The sequence below is a fragment of the Balaenoptera musculus genome, chromosome 17 (genome assembly GCF_009873245.2).
Source record: "Balaenoptera musculus isolate JJ_BM4_2016_0621 chromosome 17, mBalMus1.pri.v3, whole genome shotgun sequence".
Lineage (NCBI taxonomy): Eukaryota > Metazoa > Chordata > Mammalia > Artiodactyla > Balaenopteridae > Balaenoptera > Balaenoptera musculus.
Window position 1 is genome coordinate 3,602,542 of NC_045801.1, and position 22,178 is coordinate 3,624,719.

The window sequence follows — 22,178 nt, forward strand, 5'->3', positions numbered from 1 at the left end:
AGTGGCCCTGCCTTGAGCTTCCGATCAGTGCCTGGCTCGTGGTAGACACTCAGTTGGGTGAGTGGGACTCTGGAGAAACCTCAGGTTCACTTATCTATTTACGTGTTTTTTCCAGCAGTCTTTACTCGGTGCCTGCTTTGGGTTGGGTGTGTGGCGAGTCGCCTGAGGGGCTGCAGTGCGGAGGCAGGGCCTCATGGGGTTGCCCGGTCCCGAAGAGGGTGTGCGTCATCTGAGGATTAAACGCACGCTGGGGAGCAGGGACAGAGCGTTATGCCAACTGCTGTGAGGTTCAGAGGATGAAGCTGCCGGGCGCAGGGCAATCAGGGGTGGCTTCACAGAAGGGGTGTCGCCACGGTGGGCTTTTTAAGGGTGAGTAGAAGTTTATCAAGGGGACAGGGGTGGGAGATGCCCCACAGTTCGCATGGTGTGAGAGGATGGCTCGCTCAGGGTGTCTCCCAGGAAGAGGCAACTCTGATGGGAATGTCTGTTGATTACCTTGTTCACACACTGGTTCTGTGGAAGTGGGATGGTCACAGGCCGTTGTGTGGTCTCGTTGCCCTGGATCCTGGAAGCACCCTTAGGCTGCAGGAGGCACGGCTTCCAGGACCGAGGCAAGTTCCTTCGTGCCAGCTAACGTGAATCTGGGCTTGGTAGACAAGACCCCTGTCTCCGAGGAGCTTGTGACAGGAAAAGCGCTGTAGATGGAAGGCTTTGAGAACCAGACGCCAAAAACTAGAGCGCTCAGGGGCTCACGGAGGGAGCCTGGCATGCGTGGTGGAGTTAGGCGTTGGTCTTCTGTACAGAGAGAAGTGAAAAGGTGGGGGGCCGCGGGAGGGGCCCTTCCCTCGGTGACCCCACTTCTCAGCAGGGTCAGGGTCCAGCCAGCTGGCGCTGGTTGAGCGAGCAGAGCGTCGCAGCACAGAGGAAGGCGGCACCCGTGCCGCGTCCCAGGCTCGCTGCATCTGTCACCTCTGTCATCTCTTCACACCTCTCTGGTCAGCACCTCTCACGGTCCCCTGGGGAAACGGGATCTCAGCAGGGTGAGCTGACTCACCTGGAGTCCAGCCAGGAAGTGGTGCAGCCAAGGGCCCACCCAGGTGGGGTGGCCAGCGGCAAAGCGCTTACCCTCCAGTCCGGGTCCCCACGGGGAGCGTGGTGAAGGTGCTTATATCCTGTGGCGGGGAGGGGGGCAGGGGGCGGGGCGGTCGTGAAAGGAGGCCATTAGCGCTCAGTCCTGGCGTCTACGTCCTGATACGAGCTGGGCGGGTCCTTTCTGGGCCTTGGGTTGCGGAGGCTCCGCACCTCCTGCGTGGAGCCCGTAGGGTCCCTGTGGAGCAGGAGCCGCCACGCTGGGTCCTGGAGCCTTGACTTCACGCGGGAGCTCGTGCAGAGCCAGGCAGGCCCGGCTGGCACCCGTGGGGGAGGGGCGTTGTGCTCGGGGACCCGGTGGGAAGGGTTCATCCTTCTGAGGGGTCTCATTCTGGGACTGGGGGGCCCTGCCTCCCCAAGTTGCACGGAGACTGGGCCTCACTGGGAGCCAGGAAGCACGGCAGCACCTGCGAGTGTCATTTCCTGGGTGCTGCCCCCAGGGGTCCCACATGGTCCTCAGCACCCGCTCAACAGCTCCCAGGGCGTTTCTCCCCCTGTCTTGCTGATGCAGCTGCCTCTCAGTTCCTGCAGAGAACGGGGAGGAGCCAGCCCTGAACCCCTTGGCCTGCTTGAGCCCGTGGTCCTTGCCTTCTAATGGGGTTATATTGACCATCAAAACTCTTAACGTGCTTTGGAAACTATTATTGAAAACATACTAAAATGTCTTTGGGTTTCTCTCCTTTTAGCCTTGATTCTTTCAAGAAGCTGACTTCCCTATTTTGTGTTCGATTAATAATTCAGGCCGCAAATCCTTATTGAATGCCTACCATGTGCCAGGCACACCTGTCTCCTAGTTTACTGATTGGAAGACTGTCCCCAAAGGCGAATTTGAGTGAAGAGAATTAGCATTACGGACATTCCCTCCCTCCCTGCTTCCCTTCCTATCTGGTAATGACATCTGGCATGGGATGGATAGCAGACTTTTGCTACTGTAAACCTAAATTCAAGCAGATGGAAAGACCAAAGATTGAATTGGCTAATTATTTCATTATGCATTTTAATATTTTCTCAATATTTAGACTTCATAAAAAATTTGAGCCTAGTTTGACACCCATCCGTAGTAATAAAAATGGCCCGTATGTAGCACGTAAGGCTGGATAGACGTGTTTTAAAGGAGACTGTGGCTCTTGCAGTAGGTGTGTGCACACCTGTCTGGGTAATATCTGCAACATCCAGATAAGCGGCAGGGACACCGGGAGCTCCAGACCCACTCTGCACCTGGCTAACAGCCTGTACGTGTTGTTTCCGTGTGCTGAGCCCTGGAGATGCCCCCAGTCTGCGGGAGGGGCAGACGCAGAGACGGGCACTCACCGTGCAGCCCGGGAGGGCTGAGACAGAGCTTTCCTGCGGTGAGGACCGGCAGGGCTGGAGTATTCTAAGCACATTCCAGAGCCTGACACGCACTGGGGACCTGAGTCGTCCCCTGTGACTGGTTGTGCAGAATGCAGACTGGGGCAGCAGGGGCCAGGCGTCTCTCAGGCTGTGCTGAGGAGTCGGGCTGACCTGCCTGCCTCCTTCCCCCCTCCCCTCCTCCCCTCCTCCCCTCCTTCCCCTTCTTCCCCTTCTTCCCCTTCGCCCTCCCGCCTCCCTTCCTGAAGACAAGGGCTAGGCTCTGTGGCCTCCTCCTTCAGGTCCTGCCCACAGCAGCCTGTGAGCACCGACCTCCAGGGCTCTCCAGCAGAGCCCAGCCTCCCTGCAGGCCATGAAGATTTGTCCCTCCCAATACAACCCAGCCGTGCTTTCAGGTCCCTCCTCTTGTCTGACCTCTCCGTGAAAGATGCAGGGCAGGCTTTATTTTTTATTTTTTAATTTATATTTTATTGAAGTGTAGTTGATTTACAATGTTGTGTTTATTTCTGCTGTACAGCAAAGTGACTCAGTTATACACATATATTCATTCTTTTTTATATTCTTTTCCATTATAGTTTACCCCGGGATATTGAATATAGTTCCCTGTGCTGTACAGTAGGACCTTGTTGTCTATTCATTCTGTGTGTAACAGTTTGCATCTAGTAACCCCAAACTCCCAGTCCATCCCTCCCCCGCTTATAATAAAGGGCAGGCTTTATTACAGGAGCCTGGTAACTGGCCGAGAGCCAACACAGTCCAAGGGTCCCCGCAGGCTGCCTGGTGGGTCAGGAGACCCACCTCTGCAGGGACAGGGTGACCTCATGTGGAGGAGGTGGTGGAGGGCACCTGGCCATCCAGGAGCGGTGAGCACCAGGGGCCTACTGGTGTTTTCAGCCCTGGCGTTCACTAGTTCTGAGGTGGGATTTACACGCTGGCCCAGCCAAATGAGCTCATGTATTGAATACTGCTTTTTTCCCTTAGATTTACGATACCTATCTCTCTTCTGTTTATCACTTCCATCATCATCACTGCTATGAAAACCGTCGCTTGCACGGCTCCCGTGTGTCAGTTACTTAGTGTGTTGTCTGTGGGGCTGGGGAAGGGATGCCGGGCAGTGGAGCTGAACATGGGACCGGCAGGCGCTCTCCCCCCGCCTCGCCCCTCCCCGCCGGCCCCCGGGTCTCAGCCTAACCCCTCTGTTTCCCGTTCCTCCTCGTGTAGTGGGGGGAGGTGACGGTACCACGAGGAGCCCCGTCGTGTGGCGCCTCCCCGCCGTCAGGCTTGTCCCCGTCACACCTGGGGCTCTCCTGTCCTTGCACTTTGATCCTTATTCTGCCCGGGATGAAGCACTCCTCACATTCAGAAACCTGTCCTGAGGCCTGCCCTCTTCCCTTGCCTGTTCCTTGTGCCACCTCAGCCTGGTGACTTTGAAAGGAAATGTCCTCCTGAGCGCTCCCGTCTCGCAGGAGGAACTCGCCTGGGGGTGACGTCGGTGGGGCTCCTGGGGGTGGGGAGGGGCGGCCTGCACAGAAAGGTCTGTCCGCGCTTTCCGGATAAACACGCCCTTGCTTTCCATTCTTCTTCTTTTAACCTTCTTCTTCCCTCCTGCTGCCGCTGTTGGACCATTTTTACTGAAATTGGGAAACCTTAATGCAGCCGACTCTCCCCGAACTCTATCAGTAGCAGGTAGTAGCCCCCGCACGTGACCCAGTGACCGTCTGCATTTGCCTTTGGGCTGGGACCAAAGATGCTGAATCGTTGGGGGCCAGAGCCCCGGCTCCGAAGGTCTGGCTCTGCTGTCTCCTGCATCCGGCAGGCAGGTGGTGACCTGTCAGGCCCGTGTCTCCATCTGTTCAGCGCCGTGAGGACACCTGCTCCGGGGTTGCCGGTTGCCGTTAGGGTCGGTTCTGACAATTGTATCTGCCCTTCTGATCCCATACCAGGTGCCAGACAGGATATTAGCATTTTCCCTCAAACCTACAAAACAGGTAATACCTAGCCCTTTTTAAAAAGTAAATAAGTAAATTTTGGAAGTTAAGTAACTCACCTGAGATGGTGCCGGGAGCTGGAGAGCCAGGATCCCAGAACGCGTGTTATTTTCCTGTTGACTGAAGTCAGCCTGAAGTGAGGCCTCACCCTGGTGGTGCCGTCACGGCCCCTGACCCTAGGAGGTGTCAGTACAGGGGACACACTTCCTGATGGAAGACCCGGCGCTGCTCAGGTGACCCGGCCTCAGGTGAGGCTTCTCCTGGACGGGGGACGCTGGGCCAGACCTCCCCCACGACTGTCCCCTGGCGTCCTCACCTCCACCTCTGCTGGGGCCTGCCTGAAAGGGGCTGGGTTGGCAGTTCTGAGAATCACCCAGAGCGTCTGGTTTGGGGACGTATGGAAGCTGACCATATCTGTTGTCACTTTCCACGGTAATTCAGAGAAGGAGAAACAAGCATCAGCATTGGAGCAGGTGTGGGTTGTCCTTTATGGTTGGCCTCACGTGTTCCATCTTCCATGGACCCCTCTGCCCCCTCTGCCATCTGGCCCCAGCTGGAACCGCCCCTCCTCTGGGGTCCTGCAACTCTCAGTGCTTAACTCTTGTTTGGAATAGTGCTTACAGAGCACAGGAAGGTTGGTTTTCTTCCCAAGACTGTCTCCCTTGCCAGGCTGTGCTGTTCTTGAGGTCAGGTTGTGTCAGCAGCTATTTCCTGATGACCTACGATGTGCTGCGGTTTGCGCCCAGCACCGGGGACGCTGCGGTGAGCAAGATCGGGTGTGGACTCCGCCCTATGGAGCCCGAGCGCGTGCTCTCGTCCCCGCCCTGGTGCTGCCTGTAATCCTCCCATGTAGCTACTGAAACCTTTCGGTGAATCGGTGTTTCCTTTTGATTGATGCAGCCGATGGTCACCAGCTTGGTTGCACTACGCTGAGTGCCGTGTTGAACGCAGGAAGGGGGTTTGCAACCAGCACGATTCGTCTTAGTGGAAGGCCGTCTCCATTTCCAGAGGGCAGCCCCGCGCAGGCTGTCTGCGGTGGAAACAGACGCGGGAGACACTCGGAGCAAGCTTGTTGTCAGCGCCCCTTCTCGCTTTCCTCGTTTTTGTTGCAAATCTCTCCTCAGAGAGCATTTCGGGGTTCGGTGAGATGCTTGCTGACCTATTAGAATCCAACCCCATATAGGTTTCCCGACAAGGACTGGGTGCCCAGTTCAGCTGGTCCCCACGAAGCTGGCGGCCTGGACCATCTGGGCTGAGGCTCTGCCAGGTGGCCTGGTCTGGTGAGCACGCGTCTCCCGCCTTCTGTCTGGAGATCGTTTGTAACCATCTGGCTGCTTTGAGGGTGAGGCAGAGGCTCAAGGACCCCAGTGGCAAAGTGGGCCTTAGGTGCCTAAGAATCAGCAGCCCAGAGTGGGGGCTGGAATGTCTTCGGGGGGGACACAGAGGGCACACAGTCCTCAATAACTGGGAAGCGGAAGGAGGCGGAGCAGTGTGGCTCTTGAGAGCATGCTGTGCCCCCCGGAGGGGCTGCCTTCCCAGGGCTGACCCCGGGCCGTGCCGCTGACGGTGGCATGTTTGGCCTCACAGACACCAGTGGCCCTCTATAAATCCCAGAAGCGCAATAGCGGCTGTGACATTTGTCATCAGTCTGTACTTGAGATCAACCCTGTAAGACTCTAGGCACGACGTCCTCAGTTTGGTTGGTCACCACCAGGACAGGCGACCTGGCATACGGCCACACCTGGCTTCTCAGTTTCCGAGACCGCATCCCCGCCAGTGAGGAGAATTTGCCGATAGCCAAGCCCTCCTCCCTTCATAGACTGAGGCAGAGCTTTCGCTGTTTGCACTGGATCGCCTGAGATGGCCTCTCAGCCTCTCTAACTGGCTTCTAGCTAACTCTCAAAGATGCTTCTGATGGAGCTCTGTCTTCTCATTCCCTGAGAGAAATTAAGTATTTTTAGATAAGACTCCTTTAAAACAGTGCACTAGGTTTTTCTGATAGTCATGTTAGGAGAGAGAGTTTTATCTAAATGAATTTTAATACAAGCAGCTCCCTTTATCGGTACAGCTGATTCCTTGATCATCTTCAGTGACATGCAGGGTTGCATCTTGTATTTGTCTTTAGGGAGTGAGTGTTTATAGCTGTGGGTAATCACTTGGTTCAGAGGCCTTTAATCCTCATAGTGGGGAAGCCGTGCCAGCCCAAGAGAAGCGTTGCTCCCGACCTTCGAGGATGTAAAGTTGCCCTGGCCCTTTAGCCTTCAGGGGACGGAGGGAGTGAGATGGGAGGGACACATATTTGATTCTTGACTCCCCCGAATCCAAATGTGTATACCTTGAAGTTACTCTGAATGGAATCAGCGTTTGGCACACAGAGAGCATAGATTTCAGGGTTGGCCGGCTCACGAGAGTGGGGAAGGACTTTTCCCTAGTATGCAAAGTTCCAAATCTGTGTGTGTGTGTGTGTGTGTGTGAGAGAGAGAATATGCACATGAATCAACGTGCAGTGTGTTCATGTGATTGGGCGCACGCTGGGCTTTTACACATTCTGTGTACTTTTGGCGTGACAATTATTGTGAGCATGTGTATCTTATATAATAGAATCATAAAATTACAGAGCTTAAGTAACAGCTAACACCTTATGGCACTTACTAGATGCCAGCACTGTTCTGAGCAATTTACCTAGATTTGCTCACTTTTTACAAAAACCCTGTGAAGCAGTTTTTAATCCACATTCCACAGATGAGAAACCTGAGGTCCTGTGAGTTTACCTAACTTGTTCCAGGTCACCCAGCTAGTAAGTGGCAGAGCTTGGATTCTCATCCAGCTGTCCGGCTTCAGAGTCTGTGCTCTTATTAGCTCTGTGCTGGGCAAAAGAGTGAAAGAGCATCTGGTCTCTGCCAAGGCCTTCAAATTATCCCCATTTTTCAGATGAAGCCAAAGAGACGTAGCGTTCCTCGGGCACGCTGCTGATTGGCACACCTACCCCACAGGGCTCTCTCCATTTTGCCTGCCCTCCATCCTCTGACTCGACTACTCTCCCCCAGCAAGACTTGCAGCCCCAAACCGCGTGCAGACTCTCCCTGGCAGTTCGTGGCGCTGTCCAGGGAGCTGAGCCCAGACACTGGTGCCCCTGCTGGGATGAGAACAGCCCAGCATCAGCATTCTCAAAGTTCACGAAGCAAATCGGAGGACAGAGTCATGGGAAAGAGGCTCATTAATCACCTAAAGCAGGCTTTCCATTAGCGTAATTTCTAGTTGTGACAATTTGCTAATTGATCTGAGCTGAAGTGGGGCTGGGCTAAGTCCCTGCACCTGGGGTTATCACTCCAGAGCTGGCACGTGGGGGTGCAGGCAGCCCATCTTCCTGGCGGGGGTGGTGCCGAGGTGCAGGCCTGCTCCTCAACGAGCTCCCCACTCCGGAACACTCACCTGGGAGCCCGTTTAGAAACATCTGCATCAGCTGCCCTCACGGGCTGGGTCTCAGTAGACCACTTGTAACAACCAGGTGTTCAGAGCACGGTGCTGAACTCCCCTGTGAGAGGACCCAGGCCTGCCACCCGCCAGGCTGCATGTTCCCCAAGGGAAGAGCTGATTGAACAGTCATTTTTTCTAGAGCATCAGGCTGGATCATGGTAAACTTCAGTCCCTTCCACACAGGCAGGATCTCAAAAACTGCTCCGTGGTTTTAAACGGTCCTTTGATTGCAGCTCATGACTGAATATTTCACTGCTAATGGGCTAGCAGAAAATGAAAGGGAAAGTATTTTATTAACTTACTGCATTTTCCTTGCATATGGTGGTGTTTTTAAGATTTGGAAGCAAATATCCATGGTTCCCAAGACTCGTAGAAGATTAACTGAGACAATGTGCATGAAAACATTCGTAAACAAAAAAGCTCTGCACAAATATTGATTAATTAAATGTAATTAACAATGATGAGTGACTAATAATACTGAGGTATCATCCTTGCACAATAGGCTGGGCTTCTTAAAAGTAGGAAGGATCTCACCTGGTTGGTCTTTCTTACTGGTTTGCAAAAATAAGCAGCCAAGCAGTCGTGACGGCAGAGCTGCCCGCTCATCGGCCCGGCAAGTTTGAGCCGGGGATGGCAGTGGAAGTTTAAACTGAGCGAGGGCCAGCCCACACTGCGAGGCTCGCCACCTCCGAGAGGCGTGAGTGAACTGTGGTGGCTCCGGGGAGCTCAGCTGTGGCTTTGAGGCAGGAAGTGGCAGGCGCAGAGGGCGCTGTGAGAGGAAGGCGTGGCTCCTTGGGGGGAGCCAGGAGCTGCCTCTGGGGGGCTCCAGAGGCAGAGCGAACGTGAGTTGGATGCGCTGAGCTGGGCACTTGAGTGTTCTTACGTTCCAGGCGCACAGGGGTTGTCGATGATCATTACTTGTGGGTGTGGCTAGGAGACTTGCAAAGCCTGGTTGGCACCCACCGTGGTCTACATCCCCCCTGCTGCAGTGTCACCACCCCTGCCCTCCTAAGGGACAGGAGTATATCTCGGGGGCAAGAACCCGTCGGCTGACCTGGAAACTTAATTGCCGCGTCCCAGGTGACTAGGAAGGGCTTGAAGGGGGAGACAGGTACTTCAGCACCACGGAGAGCTCCCCGTGGGCCTCCCTCAGGGCTGGAGGAAGGAGGCTGGCCCCCACGCGCCATGCTGGGAGCAGGCGGTGACTCTGCCCCTGGCAGCGCTGGGGTCCTGGCCGGGCCCGGGCCCTGTGCACGGAGGATGCTCGTTCGTCCGGTGGGGATCACGGGCCCTGGCCCTGTGCACGGAGGGTCCTCGTTCGTCCGGTGGGGATCACAGGTCCTGGCTTCCAGGTTTATTGTGAAGAATCGATACTGTGTTCATAGTAAAGTGTCTGCAAGCGCGGGCCGCAGCGTGGGCTCCAGGGTCAGACGGCCTCAATCCTGCCACTTCCTAGCCGTGTCTGCTTTCTTGTTATCCCCATGGGCCTGAGTTTTTAAAATCTCTGCAGTGGAAGTAACAGTCCCTATCTTATACCCACCACATTCTCAATTTGAAAATAGTATTAAATTGAGAAGATACATGTTAAACACTTAGCACACAGCCTCTCTCATGGGACTCACTTCGGAAATACTCTTTCTAGCAGAAGTAATGATAGGAATTATTGTCCTCATCATCATTCTTTTTTTTTTTTTTTTAAATTTTATTTATTTATTTATTTATTTTTTGGGTGTGTTGGGTCTTCGTTTCTGTGCGAGGGCTTTCTCTAGTTGTGGCGAGCGGGGGCCACTCTTCATCGCGGTGCGCGGGCCTCTCACTGTCGCGGCCTCTCCCGCTGCGGAGCACAGGCTCCAGATGCGCAGGCTCAGTAGTTGTGGCTCACGGGCCCAGTTGCTCCGTGGGATCCTGTGCTCATGTGGGATCCTCCCAGACCAGGGCTCGAACCCGCATCCCCTGCATTGGCAGGCAGATTCTTAACCACTGCGCCACCAGGGAAGCCCCCTCATCATCATTCTTTATTGACCTCTTGCCCCAAACGCCAGAGTCCATGTGTTTAGGAAAGAGAAGCCACTGCCATGTCCACTGTCCTCACTGTAACATTGTAACCTGGGCTGTAAAAGCGGCTGATGGAGCATCTGCGTAGCTGACTGGTCCGCCAGGGTTGCGTTCCTGTGTCCAGGCTCACACACAAGACTGTTCTGGTGGCTCATGGGGCTGAAGGGGAGGGGATGTGCGTGCAGGTAATTAGCTTTACTAGCTCAGCTGTATAATTTTATGGCTCATGTCCGAAAGCAAATGAATTCGGAAATATGCTATTGGAATGGTTTCCAAAGCCCCAGTGCCATGTGGCAACTTTGTAATTACTCACATGCTAACTTGCTCTTCTAACTAATCATTTCAAAGGCTCCTCATCCTGGCCATGTTTGTTAGGCACTATTTCTGTTCTTCAAGCACCGGGGTGCGCTCAGCCTCAAAAGCCTGGCATGATTTTTTTTTTTTTTTTTTTTTTTTTAACAAGAGGGAGTAATATGCCATATTCTGAAGTCTTAATTTCATACAAGTGAAAATAACCCCCAGAGAGAGTCAGGAAAGAAAACAGAAAGATGTGGCCCCTGCACCACGTACCTGGGATGTTGACTCATGCCAGCATTCATTTAGTCATCAGACAGTGTTCGTGGAGCAGCCACGAGGGTCCGGCCACTGTTCCCGGCCCCAGAATGAGGGCTCTGCCCTCACCCAGCTGACAGGCTAGCGGTGAAGCCAGACGATGGAAGACACACACATCTAGTGAGGGTTGCCGAGGGGATGCCGAGAGCCTTCGGAGCAGAGACAGTTCAGAGAGGCCTTCCTGGAGGAAGTGAGGTCTGCGGTAAGAGTTAAAGTATGAGTACAGTGAGGAGGGGGAAGAGGGCAGGGAAAAGCATTTCCAGGCAAAGAGCACAGAAGGTGGAGGGTATGGAGTTCTGAGAGAGCACGCTGTGTTTTGGAAGAACTGAAACAGGGCCAAGGCAGCCAAAGCAGGACCCGGGGCTGGAGAGGTAGGTGGGCGCTCCTGAGCGTACTGGACGCCAACAGCTTGGCCTGTGCCCTGGTCTGAGGCCCGTTGCCGTGTGCGGCCAGCTGGCTCTCCTGGGCAGCCCTCTTGTCTGAACAGCTTTCCGTGGATGCTCGGCTGGGCTGTTTGAGGGCCGGGCTGTCCGTCTCTGGCAGGAGGGACCCGGGAGCTCTGGTCTTCATTCCCTCGGGGCCTCGGCACCCCTCGCTCCCTGCCCCAGCCCGTTCTACTCTGCCTGTGTGGCTTTATCCCGACCCGGCTGTCCTCAGGCTGGGCAAGTGCAATGGTCTGTTCCTATATTGTCCTCTTTGTTGGAATGTGAGCCTCTCAAGTTCAAGGTTCATGTCCAGTCATTTCAGTGTCCTCAGTGCTTCTCACCATGCCTGTCTTGTTTCAGACACACTCTGTGTTTGTTGAATGCAATTAACTTGCTAATGGAAGAAAGTAATGGGATTTTCCCCCACTTCCTCAGTCACTAGAGAATGTCAGGAATGACATTCTTCCCTTTTGATTGCAACCTAAGTACTGGGGCTTTAATTTATGTAGGAAAAGGGAGAGAGGTTTATAGATCTCTCTCTGAGGACCACACTGGCTGTTTAACATTAGCGCCTTGGAGACGTCTATTTTCTGCATTTCTAAACCTAATTTCTTCCTCCACCGATACTTGCTGAGAGGCCGTATGACTTCCTCGATTATGAACTCGCATGAGTCCGTTTGTAATAATATGTGTAATTACATCAAGATGTATAACAGGGCAGACGTGAAACCAGCATGAAACCGACACGTGTAGAGAGACACACTTGGTTGTATTGAACAGTAAGCCACAGTTTGCATCCTTTTTAGGAAAAACAACCGTCCCTCTTCTTTATTTCCCCCAGCAAGAATAGCTGTTGGATTGAAATTATCCCAGTGGATTTCCCTTCTTCACATAACAGCTCAATTTACCAGATTTGGGGGGGGGGGAGGGGGGAGCGGCCCTTGACACATTTACGTACCTGTTTCCCACACACTCGGGTGAGATCTTGTGGTTGGTTAGACCATCCCTGGAGAGGAGGGGGACGTTCACCTGCCGTGGGAGGTTTCCCGTCTGGGAGTCTGTGGAGAAACTTATAGAACTTCTCCCCCTGGCCCGGGACTCGGAGGCAGCGGAGTTTTCCTTAACGCGGCTCACCCCTCTCTGAAGCGCACAGGTGAGGCGAGTGTGGAAGGACTCCTGAGCCAGCTGGTCCTGGAGCACCTGCAGCTGGCCCCTCTCCTGTGGGGTGAGTACCACTCGTCACTTGGCAGGGGGGTGCGCGCTCCTTTTCTCAGAAGCGCAGGCTCGCGCTTGGCGGTGTGTGCTGATGTCACAGAGAGCCGTGGGGGGAGGGAAGCTCACCGCCGTGCCGACCTCCGCGTGTCTGCCGAGCTCTGCCCAGGCACGGCCTCGTGAACGGGCTCGCCGCGCTCTGAGCACAGGTGTGGCAGTGATGTGGAGGTGCCCTCGGGGTCCATTTGCTGCAGCGTCGGCCGTCCTGCTTGGGGGCACTTGGTGTCCGCACGGGCGTGTCTCCTGCCGATGTTTCTGCATCTCCCGTGACCAGGGTGGTGGGCGGGAGCGAGGCTGCGGCTAGCTCCTCTCTCCTGGACTGGCTCTGGCGGAGTTGGTTTGGTAAACACCCTGACTCAGCCTGGCGCCCAGTCCGTGAGCGATCGCCCGGAGGTGGCGCTTCGAAAAAGGTATTTGAACGTTCGCTGCCCGTTGCACCTGGAACTCTCACCCCAGTCTCTGCCTTCCTAAATAGCAGTGACAAAATTTTGTTGAGAAAACAAACTAAATGTAGAATTTTTGTTGAAGTGAGAGTGTTTATTATTCTCTGGAAATGATTCCATCCTGTAATCTGTGTTGGGTCAGATGCCAAGAATCATATACATGCACCTTCTTTCTTCTCTTTGCCCCAGAAACCATTGTAAATTAGTATCTGGTATTTCCTCCACTTAATTAATTAGCTTGACCTCCCCCTTTTGCGTGCTAGAGACACAGGAAAATTATCCCAGGGGTCTGAAGAGCAAAACAGGCCTTCCTGCTGGCATTCCCTCACTTCCCCTTCAGTTCGGAGAGCCCCTGGCGCTGCACGGGGGCCGCCCACTCCGCTGGGCTCCCTGCTCCCGCGGGTGAAGGTTGTCGGGAGGCCTGTGAGGGGCGCTGACACGGCAGCTGTGCCTGGACTGTGTGCTACTCCCGGGGCTCCTTCCGTGGAAGCCGCCCGCCTCGTTGGTGCAGCCCGAGGGGAAGGAGGCGGGGTGTTTCTGCGGGATGTGTCACTGCTTGCACCTCTGGGGGTGTCCCTCGCTTTCCTAGTTTGGAATGTCTTGTCTCTTAATGACCTGGGCTCAGCCAGCTACTTCCACCGTATGTGGCAGCTGAGGAGGATGAGACTCCCAGCCCCAACCAGCCCGAGGAAACACAGGGACACAAAGCTTGTATTAAGGCATCATGTCAGTCAGAAGAAATTCCCCAAGGCCCCAGCAGTCTGGGAGTGCGCCCTGGAGGGTCTGACTCATTCCAGAGATTGGTGGGGGGGGGGGGGAGGGTACATTGGAACAGGACCCTGGGACTCTGCGGGGAGACGTGGCCCAACTCCTGCAAAACGTCATTTCATCAAACTGGGTAACATGGAGACCTTGGTGGGGGAGATGGTTAGTTTGTTTCTAGCGTGAGATTCGTGAGGACCGATGGCAATACTTGTATCTTGGATGCGTGTGGCGCAGGCCTCCCTGGCAGGTGAGCTGCCCATGGACCCCCGCCTCCTTCCCAGGGAACTTAGCAGTGGCGCTGGGCTGTGGATTTCTCCCCCACAGGCTACGTCTCCAGACAGCTGCTCCCGGGCCAGAGTGTTAGCACTCAGGCCCACGGACCAGGCTGGGTCTGCTGGGCCAGGTGAATCGGGTGGTTTTGGTGAGTCCCAGCGGCTGGTCAGCCTGGTCTGAGGACCCCTCCCTGTGGCCCAGCCGTGGCGAATGGCCATCTGGTCTGAGGCCCGGCTGGCCCGGCAATGGGCGCAGGGAAGCCAAGGGGCTGAGTCACTGTTCCTTTGGCACCTTTGCCAAATATATATATATATATGTAAACTGATTACAAAAAAAAAAAGGAAAAAAAATTTATACAGGATATAAAAAAGGAAGGAAGAAAAGTGAAAACAAAAAATCCATATACAAAGAAAAAGCCCCAGGCCACTCCTGATCCCCCTCCGGGGAATGACCCTGTGGGATCAGCCAGTCCCCTCCTGCCCTTTCGTTGGTGGGTGGCAGCCCTGCCCTGGGCCCCTCCGTGCCAGGCGTGTTCTGTGAGCTGCCCTCCCCCTCCTCGCAGCCACTGAAGGCAGGCACCGCTGGCTGTCTGGAGCCCCGAGAGCCTCGGCTGTGCTGGGCCCCCCGGTGGCCCAGAGCCTGTTCCTGCCCTTCTGCAGGGCCTCTCCTCTCCCCTCTCCCCTCCCACCACCCACTCCACCCTGCCCCCCATTCTTCTGTTTGGTCCCAAGCATTCTAGTTTAAAAATCACGTTTGGGAGCCTGCTTCATTGTGATAATCTTTCCCAAAAGAATCGCTGCATTTGGGGAGCACTTACTGCATGCAGCGTGTCCAGTAACTCTGTCACCTCGTTTATTCTTCATAACTACCTGCTGGAATAAGCATTATTCTATGTTTTATGGAAGAAACTGCTGAGTGAAAAGATTACATGATTGGTCCCCCAAACTGCTATTCCTGCCCCCAATCTGCTTCCTGCAACCTGAGGTCCTCCCTGCAGCCTAAGTGACCCTCCCAAATGTGACCCCGATGATGTCACTCTTAAACAGTTAAAACAATTCCTTGGCTCCCGTTATCGCTGAGGATGGACTGGAGCGTCCTCAGTGAGGCTTAGAAGTCCCTCCCCGACCAGCACGCCTGCCCCTGCAGCCTCCGTCCCCCGTCTCTCTGTGCTCTCCCAGTGCCATCCTCCCCGAGCTGTGCACCCCGGGCTCCCTCCGCTGCTCTCCCTTCTGCCAGGAAGCTGCCCTCTCTTCCAGGCATTTTCCCCTGTGCCCCGTGATTTCTCCTAGTCCTGTCTTTCCTTCTTCAGTCCTCCTGCGAAGCCTTGCTTGCTGCCCACACCTCCATGCTCTCACACCCCACCACCGAGCTGCATGTCCTCCTTTGTGTCCCCTCCTCAAGTTCTCGTGGCCTGTAGATGGTGTCCCCCACTCCCAGTGAGCGCCCTGGGGACAGACAGCATTGACCGCACCCACCGGGTCTCCATGTTTGCTGACCGCGAGGAAGAATTGGCGGATGAAGGCCATCCGCCTCACAGGGTCAAGGCCATCCAAGTCCTAGTCCTTAGACGTCCTTCTTCCACATGACTTAAACAGTTCCATGTTGACGTGCCCAAGTGCACTTAGGCAATCCCTTCTGGCTGGTTACTAATGGTTTCCAGTTTTTCCATTCATAAGACTAAGGTGGACATTCTTGGCATCTGCCCTTCTGCCCCTGGATCAGTCCCAGAGGGCCAGTGTCCAGGGCAGGGTTACTGGTGCTTTGTGAAGGCGTTGCATGCTTGTGGCCAGCTTGGCCTCCAGGGCGGCCGTACTTATCCACACTCCCCCCGGCAAGGAGAAAACGAATTCGCCACGGGTCACTCTGGATCCTCTGTGACGCAGCAGCCGGGAGGGCCAGCTCCACCCCAGGCGTGAGGGGCCAGGCTGAGTGAGGCCCAGCCCTGCCCTTGTCCTACCCCAGTGCCAGGAACCCAGGCAGCCTGAGCTGGAGTTTGCTTCTGGGGCCCAAGAGTCAGAACAGGGGTTCTGATCCTGGGCCAGAGGGTATGTCTCTCTGAGCCAGGTCCCTGGAGAAAGCTCAAGGACAAAGGACAGCATGTAGACCAGGTGGATGAAGAGTTTCACTCAGCCCCCGGCTCCTCCCCCTGAAATCACTGTGCTGGACCCCTCAGCGCTCTGCTCAGACATCCTCCCGTCCCGCAGGAAGCCTTCGCCTCTTGAGTTCCCACCCCACGTTGTCTTTGCCTGTTCACTTGTCTGTCTTGCTCCCGAGACTGGGAGCTCCGTGTGGGCGCAGGTTAAAGGAGGTGCTCGGTAAGCTTCCTGCGTCCAATTGAGAGGGACCTGGCCCTGGGGGGAGCAGGTGCAGGTACCAGACCTGCAGCCTCTGGGGTCGTGGGCGCCCAGGGAGGCCCACGTCTGCGACTGCCTCGGGGCCCCTTTCCTCGGAGGGAAGGTGACAGGTGGACCTGGAAGCAGTGGGGTGAGGGTGCTGTGGAGAAGGGGGTCCTGCCCAGCCCGGGAGCTGGCCGATTCCCGCCAGCTCTGTTGTGGGTGTTCATTGTTACTCTGGGCCTCCAGTGAAGGCCATGGGTGATGCTTGGTCCTCCTCTTTCTACAAAGGGGGGCCGTGAGGCTTTCCATGATGGGAAAGACTACTGCCCCAAAATGGATCCTCTCTGCGGCATGCGGTCAGTGTTTGTGTGATTTGCTTATTTTGTGAAGGTAAAATGTGCACAAACTGTGTATTTTCCTCCTCGGGTACCACGGGAGAGCTTCCTGCCACTTTCCCTTCTTACTTAATGACATAGGCTGGATCCAGTCTCATTCCATATTGCACGCGGAGCTGCCACAGTCTTCTTACCCACAGCGTAAGATGTATCGTAATTTATTTATTCTGTATCTTTTGATGGGCCCTTAGTAATCTTTTGCTATTATAAACGTGGTTGCGACAAATACCCTTGTAAGTATGCCAGTCCTCCCAGGAGTGAGTCAAGCTGGAAGATACTTATTTAAATTTAACAATCTCTTTAGAAACAAACAAACAAAAACTTTGTTTTTGTATCATACTCAGACTTTCCTCATCTAGCTTACATTTAAAAAAAATTCTCTTAATGCTTTCATGGGCTCGGTTGTTTTAACATTTAAATCTTTTATTTATCTGGAATTTATTAAGGTGTGAAGAGTGAGGCATGGATCCACCTTTTCTTTTTCCAGAAAGCTACCTAGTTATCCCCAAGTCACTTAATAAATGATCTATCTTCACTAATAAGCAATGCCATTTTCTCATATGTTCAGGAAAATCTTGGGATTCTCTTCCATTAATCTGTCTATCCATGGGCCAGTATCACCCTTGTAAGTATATTATGGGTTTACAGTATATATTAATACTTCCTTGGGTAATCCTCTTCAGTGTCATTTTCTTACATTCATTCATTTGTTTATTTAAATATTGTGGTCAAAGCACATAATAAAAATTTGCCATCTTAACCATTTTTAAGTGTACAGTTCAGTAGTGTTAACTGTATTTGTATTATTATGCCAAAGATCTGTAGAATTTTTTAATCTTGTAAAATCAACCCTATGCCCATTGCACATCTTTCATATTTATTTTTATGACTTCAGAAAGAGCTTGTATAGCTCATTTTTTTAAAAAATAAAACTTCTATAGTTATTTAACTGCCTCTTTAACAGAGGGTTTTTCCCCTGTTTTTGCTTCTTCTTTTATATAAGTTTGCTTCCTCTTCTTTTTCTTGTTTAAGTGAGCTAACACATGATCTACTTTCTTCATTAATTCTATCCCCCTTCTCTTTTCTAATTCAGTGATTCTTCTATCTTTATTAATTTCTTCTTTCTGCCTTATTTGGGCTTATTATATTATTTTTTCCCTCACTTACTGGGTTGGACATTTAATTCATTCATTTAGATTGCCCTATCATTGGTACAGTTTTATGGGGCTATGAATTTTCCTGTGATTACTGCTTTAACCACATTCTGGCATTTAAATTTTTCATGTTTGATATTTTTAGGCATTCTGCGATTTTAGTTTGTTTCATCTTTATCCCAAGAGTTGTTTAAAACATAGTTTTTTGTTTGTTTGTTTCTTCTCATTTTGTTATGACTTTCTAATGTAACAGCAGTGGAATCAGTTTAGTACTATTCTCACCTCTTAGAATTTACAGAGATTTCTTTGTGGTTAGTTTTTGTTTTTTGGTTTTTTTCTTTATGACTACTCCATGGACATTTAAAAGGAAGGCATATTCCTTGTTTTAAGTGTATTGAGTTGAAATGTATCACTTAGCTATACCTTATTAATTTGCTTAGGTTTTTTAAGATCCTTACTTATTTGATCTACCCATGGACTTTGAGAAGTGAATTACAATTACTGCTAACATGGATCCTCTTCACCCTGATGGACTTCTGTCCATCGATGTGATACTGTCTGTCCTGTAATACATGCAGTGTGAAGGCTGATGGTCTTTGGTGCATAGATGTCATAATTATTCTCACTTTGTTGTGCCTTCTACCATTTAAAGTGCCTTTCTCTGTCTCCTCTAATGTCTTTGCCGTTATTTCAATCTGCTCTGATACTGTAGCTCTCATCCCTCCTTTCTTTTGGTTTGGCTGATGTACCTTTTTTTTTAAATGGCACAACTTTTTTTTTTTTTTTTAAACTTTGGGTTTATTTATTTATTTATTTATGGCTGTGTTGGGTCTTCGTTTCTGTGCGAGGGTTTTCTCTAGTTGCAGCAAGTGGGAGCCACTCTTCATCGCGGTGCGCGGGCCTCTCATTATCGCGGCCTCTCTTGTTGCGGAGCACAGGCTCCAGACGCGCAGGCTCAGTAATTGTGGCTCACGGGCCTAGTTGCTCCACGGCATGTGGGATCTTCCCAGACCAGGGCTCAAACCCGTGTCCCCTGCATTGGCAGGCAGATTCTCAACCACTGCACCACCAGGGAAGCCCCTGGCTGATGTACCTTTGCCTCTTGTTTTGGTTTAAACATTTGAGAATTTTTTTTTCCCTATGTGGTTCCCTTAGATGAAGCATAGAGTTGAGTTTTGTTTGTGACCTAACTTCAGTGTCTTTTTCATTAATAAGTGGGTTTAGACCAGCTACATTCCTTGATATGGCACATAACGTTTGGTCTTATTTCTGTCATGTATTCTGTTATGCTTTTTATGTTGACTTTTGTGATCTGTGTCATCTTGGTTTTATTTTGTGTGATGATTTTATTTTTTCTTCCTTTTCCTTTCTAAGCTCTCCTGCTTCTCTTGTCTGACCTCCCCATCCCCACATCACCTTCTAAGGCCTTACCTGCTTTAGTTTTCTTCACAATTCTTATTATTCTCTGAAAGTTCATTACATATACAGGTTTTTTTCTTATTTGTCTCTCCACCCCTGCTAGAGTATAAGCTCCACAGAGAAAGAATCTGGTCTTCCCTGTATTCTCAGAGCCTGGAACTGTTACCGGAACATTTTAGTGACAGCTGAATACGTATTTGTGGAAGGAATTAATAACGTAACCTTCACAGTCTTGTCTCTGAAGTAGGTAGTGTTATTCCTGTGCTTTAGGGCAGGGAAGTGCAAAGCGTATGCAGGGTTATTCAGCCTGTGAGTGGCAGAGTGAAGACTAGCGCATGGTCACTATGATTCGAAAATCCACGTTTTCCCCATTATTGTGCCTCCCAGAATCATATAATGAGCTAGTGGCCTACAGCTGGATTTGAAGCCTGGGTCTGCTGACTTCTAACCAGAAATTCCACAGTTCCATAGTCTTTTAGAAGTAAAGATAAGCAAAAAGAAAAAAAGAAGGAAGTTATCGTGTTATTACTCACAGACTTGCAGGAAAGTTGCACATACAGTGGTTAGAATTTTTTCTGAGCCATTTTAGAGTCAGTGCACCATCGTCCCAAATTCTGTGTATTTCCTACAAGCAAGGACATTCTCTTATTTAACCACAACACAGCCATCAAAATCAGGAAATTAGCATCCGTTCTACCATCCAGTACTGAGACCCCATTCAAGTTTTGCCAGTCATCCCAATAGTGTCCTTTGTTCCTAAAGGATCTAGACGTGGTTCAGAACCACTGTTGCCTTCAGTTGTTTCATGTCTCTAGTCTCAGTCGGTCTGCAACAATTCCTCAGTCTCTCTTTGACTTTTTTTACCTTGGTGCTTCCAGATGTTACCAACCAGCCATTGGTGGAATGCCCCTCAACTTGGGGCATTTGTGTGATGTGTCCTCATGATTAGATTCAGTACCCGTGTCTCTGTCAGTAGTCACAGAGGCAGTGCTGTGTCCTTCTTGCCCCTCTCAGATGGCTCGTGAGCTGTGTTTGTTCCACCACCAGTGGTGGCCACCTTGATCACCTGACAAGGTGGTGTCTGCCAGCCTTCTCTGAGATCAGGTTCCTTTGCTTCTCTTGGTAATCACTAAGTATTCTGTGGGAAGGTGCTTTGAAACTTTGTAAATACCGATTCCTCCTTAAACTTTCCTTTGTTCGTTTACTCTGAGTGGATTCGTCATTTCCTCTTTTACTCAGTGTGTTAAAGTATGTGACTGTCATTATTTATTTTGATGCACAGTGGGAGCTCTTTCAGGCCGACTTCTGTGCCTCTCGACACGTCTCCGTCGTTCTCTGGACACTTCCTTGCTTTCTGGCACTAGGTGTCCCAGATTCATCATGAACTACAGCTGCGACAGCATCCATTTTCCCCAAGAAATCTTGGTTCCCTTTAGTGAAGATCATTATTTAGAAACCAAGATGCAGATGTGAGAATGGTCATTCTTACTGGGGGGGTTGCTACTCCCTGGCCTTCTCAGAGAACACAGCCAGGGAATATACATGTACATATAACTATAAATACACACACGCACACTCAACATCTCTTTCTATACATATTGACAGCTACCAGTTCTCTCTGATACCTCTACTTCCAGACCAACACGGCAAAGTTCCTTCAGGTTTGTCCCCATCCTCAGTTGTACCTCACTTCCTTGGCATTGAGAAATTGGCTTTTGTTATCTCTAATGTAATTACCAATTTGTCAATCCCCCCACTGTAACCAGTCTTCCATCTCTGCCCCAACCCTCCCCCACTCTCAGCATGTCAACCTCTCACACTGCAGGGGGCGGATCCCACATGGGGTGGCTCTGCTGTGCAGATGCCCTTCACCCCCTCCCTGGCCCCCATGCCCCCCTGCCCCCAACCCCTCCCTCATCCCCCAGGCCCTCCTGCCCCCACCCCGTGGCCTTGGAACTGAATTTTCCAGGAGGGGTGCCTGACATGAGGCCCTGCCTTTGCCCATGGCACCCCCTTCCTTGCTGTCTTTTCACACCCTTTCCTGGCTGGTTCCCTGTCCTTATTCTCCGGGCCCTGTTCTCCCCTCTGTCCTCCATCCCCATGGTGGCTCTTTCCGATTCCCCTATGAGGATCTGTGCCTGTCTCATTCTCCATGAACTCACGGGGATGAGGTCCAAGCTAACGTCCATCTCCCTGTCTCCAGGGCCTGTTCCTTATGGGACCCAGAGGAGGCACAAGGCAAATGCTTGTTGAGTGACTGGTAAATAAATAGTAAGCCTTCAACAAACGTTTGTTCTGTGAATGAATGAATGAATGAGAAACAGTCCGTTTCCTGAAGGAGTTCATGGGCTTGTTGGGGAGAAAGGGTGTGTTCCTACTGGACAAAAATAGATGGGCCAGAAGACTTCCACTGGGGAAAACATCTCTGTCCGTTCGTAAAGGTGCCTCTGGCTCTGGGTTCTGAGAGAAGCTTCTCAAACCTCTTCGTCATCCCCAGCACCGAGGAGCCTTAATCGTGACCATGCGCCTCCCCTCGGGCTGGGCCTGCTTGAGTTCTCTCCTAATCACAGTGAAAAGTGAAATCGGGAGAATCTAGACGGCTGGTTTGAATGGGTGCTAATTAGTGCAGATGTAGGTCAAGTCCAGGTCTCTGCGATCTTCTTAGTCCCAGAGTTTCACGGGAGCTTCCAGGCAGAGCTCGCACGCGTGTTTCCTGCAGCGCTTACTCCGTTGCTCCTGGACCTGTTGATGATCGGCGTCCTAGGATGCTGGTACCGACGGGCCCTCCGCTGGCTCATGTAATGACAGGCACTTCACTGCAATTGAACAACTGCTGACATAAAGCACTTTGTCCCAGTGTGTGGGACAGCCCCGGTGCGAAAGTGACCCACCTCAATCCAGGCTGCAAGGGTAGGTTCTGCTGGACTGGGTGGTCCCAGGCCCCTTCTGTTTGCTGAGATTTCACCTCCAGGATCAGGAAGAGAGCATCGGGGATCTTTCCAGTGCTGTGGGAAGATCCACTGTGTGAGGCTGGAGGCGCTCACAGCTCTGCAGGGCTTGCCCAC

General features: G+C 52.1%; 1 protein-coding gene across 7 annotated transcripts in view; it reads left to right on the top strand.

Annotated features, from left to right (window-relative positions):
* The window catches only part of TRAPPC9 (trafficking protein particle complex 9), a 549,215-nt gene that overhangs the window by 428,070 nt on the left and 98,967 nt on the right, over positions 1-22,178 (top strand). For all 7 annotated transcript variants that reach the window (XM_036830233.1, XM_036830236.1, XM_036830234.1 and 4 more), the window contains one exon: positions 12,191-12,281. In XM_036830233.1, the coding sequence (XP_036686128.1) occupies positions 12,191-12,281 (91 nt within the window). The remainder of the gene's footprint in view (positions 1-12,190; positions 12,282-22,178) is intronic.